Consider the following 7,321-nt stretch of genomic DNA (forward strand, 5'->3'; position numbering starts at 1 on the left):
GATTATTCAGTCAGGCCTTTTACGATTGAAAAAAGGTCAGTTCCGGCTTACTTAACTGGGTGTGTCTACCATAGACACAAATGCAATAGCAGCTTGGTCTGGTCTACCTAGTTTAATTGAACAAGAAAACAACAGCGAGTGGGGTGTCTCGCTTCCTCTTTCGTCTCTGGTGGAGACTCAGTCAGCTGACCAAAATGTCACTTGCGAACGTGAACACCCACTGCTTCCAACGCGACGCTGCTGTCTTTGTGGGCCGAGTTCGAGGAACACAAATCTAGGCTCAGATAACCATACCGCCTGCGTTAACCTTAAGCACTATGGGGAAGACAAATATCTGACCGTGTATCAGTGGGTAGGGGCGATTTCTAGCCTAACTGTATTAGGCTATGAGTTACCATACAGTTAACAGTAAAATGTCAGTTTACGTACATTTAAAGTATGTGTAATACTGTCCAGAATTGTTTTTATTTTTAAGTAGCCAAATCAGTATTTAATGTAACAGTAACACATATGTAACGTTTAATCGTTTTCCTTATTCATATATATTCAGAAAGCACTTTTCATGAAAAAAAGATACAAAACAACGAGTCTTGGCGACTTTGCTATACTGCCTATAAATGTTCACTTGTCGAAACTTAAAAAAATATTTAAAAAATACGGATACGGATTCAACGCAAAGTCCAGGAGGACAATTTGCTGTCGAATTGCTGATTACGAGAAACTGGTTCTGTAGTTTTAGACCGTGACAATGAACGAACCTAGTGAAGTTAGGTGCACAAAAACGAACTTTTCTCTGATCATTTGGAGAGGTTGCAATGTATGCATGTCATTGTTCTTTGCTCTAGCAAGTTATGTGCAGGCAAGTGATTCCCCTATTTGGTTACATTGTTTGAGATACTTTGTATCTATAGCCTACTGTATTTGGCGTTAGCTGTAGGCATATCTGCTTCTGTTGAACTCATGGATTTAGCAGTCATTTAATGAGTGAACATGGTGTATGTCTGTCTTCGAATATTTGGGCCAAATTAGTAAATCCCATGTCTTATCCTTTGTCTTTTTTATTGGCATAGATTAACGATCCGGATGCAGTGTTATGGATGGTAGGATCACGCTTTTTAATGTTCTTAATGAATTACTATAATCAATGTGCTTTTTGTATTTTTGTATTTACAGTACTCCACATACACACCTTTTCTATTTCCAGGTTGCCTATGCTATTCCAGCAAATCTGTGTTTACACACCTTTTCTATCTCCAGGTTGCCTATGCTATTCCAGCAAATCTGTGTTTATTGACTGCCATTAAACCACATGTAACAGGTATGTGGGCATTATGGATGAATAGAGATCCATCAATGATATTTGCCTATTTTTCCTATTAAATAACATTTCCATTTTAACATTTTTGGCCATTGACTGTTTAGTATCTTGTAGCTATATCATGAGTGTAGTTAAAGCTAGAAATATATATGCATGAGCCTGCACGGCACCCTGAATGTTTAAATGCTTGAGAGACTGTTTTTCAGAGACACTACTTTGGAGGAGAATTGCTAAACTTCATATGCTTATTTCGACTGCTGTTGTTTCCATGATGGGATGGACTCTGTATAAAGAGCGCATCATAAATATCTTCCAGCAAGAGGAGGGAAGGTATAGTCTCACAGTCAATATATTTTTCTGTTTAGATGAGCATTGGGTACAATAATTATTTTTGGTCACACCTGTTTCTCTCTATCCCCAGGGAATTCTCTGGTCTCATGTTGATACTTGTCTGGCTTCTCCTGTGTCAACACTCTGGAAGGTACGGACTTTCAACATAGATTTGGACCTTATCCCTACATGCAATACTTTATTTAAAAAAGACTCAAACTTAGTACATCACTGATATCTGTACTGTCATAACTATTTTCCATTAGTTCTATTGGGGCTCTCAGACTGTCCATTGCTGTTGCCATCACAATCTTCCCCTTTGTGGCCTGGCTGTATTACTACATTAACAAGGAGCTGAGGACCAGCTGGCCCCCGCATTGTAAAGCTGCACTGTAGATATCCATTCATTAAGATAGTCCAGTGATGAGTGAGCAACATATCTGCGGGTTGGAACATTTACAAGAGGATATGACCTAGCTACAGAGGCAGTATGGAAATCATGAATGCATAGTTTAAAAAGACGCATGTAAAAAACACCCCTGCTAAACCATACATCTAAATAAGTGACAATGTCATCAATTAGAATGTATATGATTGATACATTTTCCTTTTTTTACTGGAATCATACTTTTCTCTTTCTGAACATGTTTGTTGTTGTAGGCAACCCATTGCACTTGTGGTGATATCTGGTGTAATCACAATCAAATAAAGCAATTTAATAACAAATATAAATGACTTTTTATTATTATTTTTGCATCAGAAATCGAAATTGAAAGAAATGCATGTACTGTAGCCTACTCAAGGCTCCAAATAATTAGGTATTATTATTTAGCACAACTGCGCCTCGATAGCTACAGGATATGTGCTTTAAAAGTAATGTAGGCTATATCTAAATCAATTTAAATCAAACAAATTTTGTGTTTGGTGCTCCTAACTTGTTAAAGTTGGCAGCAGAAGTAGGCTACTGCCAATGAAAAGTTAATTGTCTGTACTGTGTTTTACAATAGCTAGATGTCAGTAGCCCCCAGAGAACCCAGTACAAAAAAAGGACTTCAGGTGCGTAATTTCCGGTTCCAACAGACAGAAATAACTGTGTTCGCTGGCAGGTCCAAGATCAGCTTAAAAAGTTGATATTGCGAGCCACTCGGTCAATGAGAATCTTTGTTAAAGGTATACTGATCCAAGATCAGGAATTTGAATGCGTTTTTACTTTAATGATTCACGTTGTGTAAAATTCTGCCACCACTTCCGCATTGAGATCTTGACAAACTAGCTCAACATCATGGCAGTGGGCCTAGTATCGTATCAGACTTTGAGTTGTCGACTGTTAAACCGTATGATTTCGCACCAAAGCGTGAGCACAATCTGCAGCTTTACACGCGCTTTATCGAGAAAGACTGTCTCTCCGTACACAGATCTCTCACCACGGACAGTCCACGGGCTGGTAGGTCATACATGGCTCACAACACTCAGACTAGGATCAAATGTGTTCACCGTTTGAAGCGCGGAATGACTAACAGCTTGAAGACAGATATCCTTGTACCTATCTACCATGTTAACATATTGTGTGTACTCATGCACTGCACAGGTACATCTATGCGGGAGTTGGACGTGCCGGACATCACAGTGGTTGTCTTTTTACGACTCAAGATCATTCTCGTCTTTACCTCCACCGCCCCCTTCTGGTGATAAAACCAAAAAGACAGGGGTATGTAAACGTATCAATTCATTTCTGAGTGATATGTAAACAACTGTGTCTGGGCACCTGATAAAACCTGGTTTTAATGTCTATGGATAAAATAAAGCACTGTGCCTTTTGCTTTGTCTTTAACCTTGTTGCTCTACCTGTCTCAATTCATCTATCCTCTGCAGCCAGTGACTTGGAAATCATTAGCAATAACATTTGCATTCGGGGGTGTTCTCCTTGCCGGAATGAAATATTTCAAGAAGGAAAAAGAAGAATGTAAGGACATTTCACCTCTTAGCATGCTCACCATCATGCAGTAGGCTACATCCATCAGTGGATTTACACACATTAATTTATGTTCCGAACTGAACTGGAGTTAATCGTCAGTTTCTGTACATGTTGGTAACAATCTGTTTTACATTATGTTGTCTTTTTTACACATTCACTGCAGTGATTGAAAGAGAAAGGACAAAGTCAATGGGGAAACCAGCACTTGGGGGTCCATTCTCTCTTGTGGATCAGAATAATAAGCCCTGTAAAAGTGAGGATTTCCTCAGCCAGTGGGTCCTTATCTACTTTGGGTTTACACACTGCCCTGACATCTGTCCTGATGAAATCGAGAAAATGATTGAGGTGGTGGATGAAATAGGTAAAGTATTTTTATTTAAATCATCTCTTTATGATGCATCATATTATTTATTAATGTCATGGCAATTAGATGGTTGAGTGAGTAGCCAGTCAGTCACTCATATCATGTTGTCACAAAGCATAATGTTAATGCTACAACTCTGGGATGTACAGGAGATTTGTTGTGATCAACATCATCTCTTTCCATGTTTCCCAGACAGGATACAGTCTCTTCCAAACCTGACCCCCATCCTCATCACCATTGATCCTGACAGGGACACACCTGAGGCCATGGGGACATATGTGAAAGGTAAAGAGAACAAGCCATTAACTACTGTAGCTTCCATGTTATGGTAAAAGGGGGGCTTAGACTCACATTGGTGGAACAATAACATTCCCCCTCTGTCCTCTATCCCCAGAGTTCTCCCCTAAGCTCATTGGCCTGACTGGGACAATGGCCCAAATTGACCAAGTCTCTCGAGCCTACAGAGTCTACTACAGCCAGGGACCAAAGGATGAAGACAACGACTACATTGTGAGTTCATCGTCTGATCCTGCCCTTATTCAGAACTCTCATTTATTCATTGTAAAGTCGATATTCCCACTTTTCCCAGCTGAATTGATATCTAAATGAAACCTCCTTTATTCTTGACTGCAGGTCGATCACACAATCATCATGTACCTGGTTGGTCCGGACGGAGAGTTCAAAGAGTATTTTGGACAGAACAAGAGGAGCGCTGAGATCTCCTCTTCCATTGCATCACACATGAGGAAGTACAAGAAGGGAAATTAAGAGGTGAGATGAAGGAGAACTGATCAAGTGCACTGTCTGTGTCTGGGAACACCTCTTGTGTGCCTCTCACAGCCTTCAGAGACCGCGAGCAGCCTCTGACCCAGCAGCCTCTGGCCCAGCAGCCTCTGGCCCAGCAGGAGCAGGACTGAACGCTGCCATATTATGTCAATGACATGGAATATTTATCTGCATTACAGATTTTCATTGAATTCAGATGTCTACGACTTACAATTCCCTTGTTGCGGTTCACCATTTAATATGGTCTCTAATATCATATTTAAGTCTAAGATGGTTTAAAGTGATTGTTTGCAAATGGGTGTGGACAACACTTAAGTGTTTACTTTTTCTGCTTTGCCCATTATTTAAATCGATGTGAAATACAATCGTTTTGATGTAAAAATATGAGAGCCAAACAGAAATACTTGATTTTAAGTACCTAAAGAAATGTAACTACCATAAAATGTAGGGGGAAAGTATTCCTTGGAAATCAATACTGAAGAACTAAAGGTTTCCAGTGTTTGCCCTTGGACACTCCTAATGGAAAAAAAACATGAATTGTTGTCGTTGTGCAGTTAGAGTTCCGCTTGACTTCCTTTACACTAATTCTTCTTTTTAGCCTTGCTGTTAAGTCTGGCCCAATACCTGGACTCGTCTCAGTGACACCAGAAACATTTCTGCACTGTAATAACTCTTTGGTTACTCGATTTGTACTATTCATAAATCAGTCATATTTCAACTGAATTTCCAAAGTAATGTTTAATGTATTAAACTTGGACTTGCAATTATGTCTGTCTGTCTTATTATTATTTATTTTTTACTGCCCTTGTAGTCGTAGGCTACCATGCAGGTTATCAGGGCTTCACTTTGTGCAACCATATTGTAGACTAGCCTGTTCCTAGTGGCAAACACGTGCTGGTCAGAGTTTAAGGTTGTTCGTATTAGTTGTCAAGAGTACTGTCCTAGATAATTAATTTAACAGCTTGATTTGTAATCATGTTGCTATTGATATGACAGCCAGGCCAGTGTCTTGACTGGGCGCATTGTTCTGCAAATAAATGGTAATCACCGGAGCCTCTATTTCTGGTTATAGCCATAGATGCATGATTGGCTCATAGTAACATATCATTTTTGTTGAAGTTACACACACATTCATAATTTATTTGTGTTTTATAATACATACAAATTATTTCTCAATATCCTTGCAAATGGAATACGCAGCTGTTGACTGTATTTTAGGCAAGAACCTGTTGAGTTCCCCCTTGTTAACCTGAACTAGGGAGAGCACAGCAGTTGTTCAGCACTCTTTGGCAAAGCACTCCACTCATTCCTGGCTGGTTGGTGGTTTGTGATGACTGGGAAGAATACTCTTCTAGATGAGAAGAGGTCACCTTTCAGCTGTCAAAGTATCAAATCATCCTTTATGAGAGTTTTATATTGTATGCTCATGAATTCACCCACTGAACCATTCCATATCTTGATTTGTTGTGTCCAACCTACAGTAAATGCCCGTCTCTTTGCAAAATTGGACAGGAGTCCCTTGTGCCTTATTCAATGTACACTGTTGCCCTGGAGAGTTGAGTTTGATGATACGATCAGTGTCTGTCCCTGTGGATGTCTTGTCTGAGACAGTCCCCCTAAAACTGGGTGTCCTTTCAGACTAGAAGTGCTTATCAGCAGCTTTATTCTGTGGTCTCCTGTCCGTTGACCCTCTAATCTAAGGCAGATATACCCGTCCTCAGATCTATTTTCCACCAGGGGCAGGCATCAGTCTGTCTCGGACAGAACCAGCCGACGGGGATTGTCTCCTTACTTCCTCTCGTTCGCACTGTGACTTCAAATTCCCACAATCTCGCAGTGTCCTTGACACAGTCAATGTACATACTCTACTATAACGTGGAGGTCAGCATAGCCAGTGGTAGCGTGCCTACTGCCTGTCCATGACCAGTTATACCCACAACTGTTGCCAGCCCTTCAAATGACATTCATGGGATATTAAATCACCAATTAGGTTGGCTTTGATGCAGTGTCAGTTTGTCATAGTTTATGAAAATGAATGGCCCACACACCGTACAACTCTACTGACTCTTTCCTTGGAGACAATTCACACATTCATTTGACGTTTTACAGATAAATGTTCTTTGTAACATGTTTATAGGGTAGAATAGGATCATGCATAGAGTGTAAGTCTAAAGAAATTGTTTAGCATTGTGCGCAGCTGAGTTAATCAAAATATATATTTTTTTCAACGCTCTCGTTGGCTGGCCCTCGCTTCATACTCGTCGCCAAACCCACTGGCTCCATGTCATCTACAAGACCCTGCTAGGTAAAGTCCCCCCTTATCTCAGCTCGCTGGTCACCATAGCATCTCCCACCTGTAGCACACGCTCCAGCAGGTATATCTCTCTAGTCACCCCCAAAACCAATTCTTTCTTTGGCCGCCTCTCCTTCCAGTTCTCTGCTGCCAATGACTGGAACGAACTACAAAAATCTCTTAAATTGGAAACACTTATCTCCCTCACTAGCTTTAAGCACCAACTGTCAGAGCATCTTACAGATTACTGCACCT

The 7,321-nt window shown here is 40.4% G+C and overlaps 2 protein-coding genes across 2 annotated transcripts; both read left to right on the forward strand.

Annotated features, from left to right (window-relative positions):
• The first annotated feature begins 216 nt into the window (after positions 1-216).
• LOC115110715 (transmembrane protein 220) lies at positions 217-2,374 on the forward strand. Its single transcript, XM_029636579.2, has 6 exons — positions 217-859; positions 1,071-1,100; positions 1,258-1,318; positions 1,525-1,648; positions 1,740-1,799; positions 1,915-2,374. Exons 1-6 carry the CDS (start codon positions 749-751, stop codon positions 2,042-2,044), a joined length of 516 nt encoding a protein of 171 aa, XP_029492439.2. The 5' UTR covers positions 217-748; the 3' UTR covers positions 2,045-2,374.
• Positions 2,375-2,737: 363 nt separating this feature from the next.
• Positions 2,738-4,893, forward strand: LOC115110725 (protein SCO1 homolog, mitochondrial-like). The gene is made up of 7 exons (XM_029636590.2): positions 2,738-3,092; positions 3,237-3,356; positions 3,521-3,611; positions 3,787-3,984; positions 4,180-4,272; positions 4,382-4,497; positions 4,621-4,893. Exons 1-7 carry the CDS (start codon positions 2,931-2,933, stop codon positions 4,753-4,755), a joined length of 915 nt encoding a protein of 304 aa, XP_029492450.1. The 5' UTR covers positions 2,738-2,930; the 3' UTR covers positions 4,756-4,893.
• The last annotated feature ends 2,428 nt before the right edge of the window (positions 4,894-7,321 follow it).

The sequence above is a fragment of the Oncorhynchus nerka genome, linkage group LG26, assembly GCF_034236695.1.
Source record: "Oncorhynchus nerka isolate Pitt River linkage group LG26, Oner_Uvic_2.0, whole genome shotgun sequence".
Lineage (NCBI taxonomy): Eukaryota > Metazoa > Chordata > Actinopteri > Salmoniformes > Salmonidae > Oncorhynchus > Oncorhynchus nerka.

Coding starts and splice junctions, on each gene's coding strand:
- LOC115110725 (XM_029636590.2), top strand. CDS start 2,931: ATGGCAGTGGGCCTAGTATCGTATCAGACTTTGAGTTGTCGACTGTTA. Junction 3,357..3,520: donor ATAAAACCAAAAAGACAGGG/GTATGTAAACGT, acceptor TATCCTCTGCAG/CCAGTGACTTGGAAATCATT. Junction 4,498..4,620: donor ATGAAGACAACGACTACATT/GTGAGTTCATCG, acceptor TCTTGACTGCAG/GTCGATCACACAATCATCAT.
- LOC115110715 (XM_029636579.2), top strand. CDS start 749: ATGAACGAACCTAGTGAAGTTAGGTGCACAAAAACGAACTTTTCTCTG. Junction 860..1,070: donor CTCTAGCAAGTTATGTGCAG/GCAAGTGATTCC, acceptor TTATTGGCATAG/ATTAACGATCCGGATGCAGT. Junction 1,101..1,257: donor CGGATGCAGTGTTATGGATG/GTAGGATCACGC, acceptor TTCTATCTCCAG/GTTGCCTATGCTATTCCAGC.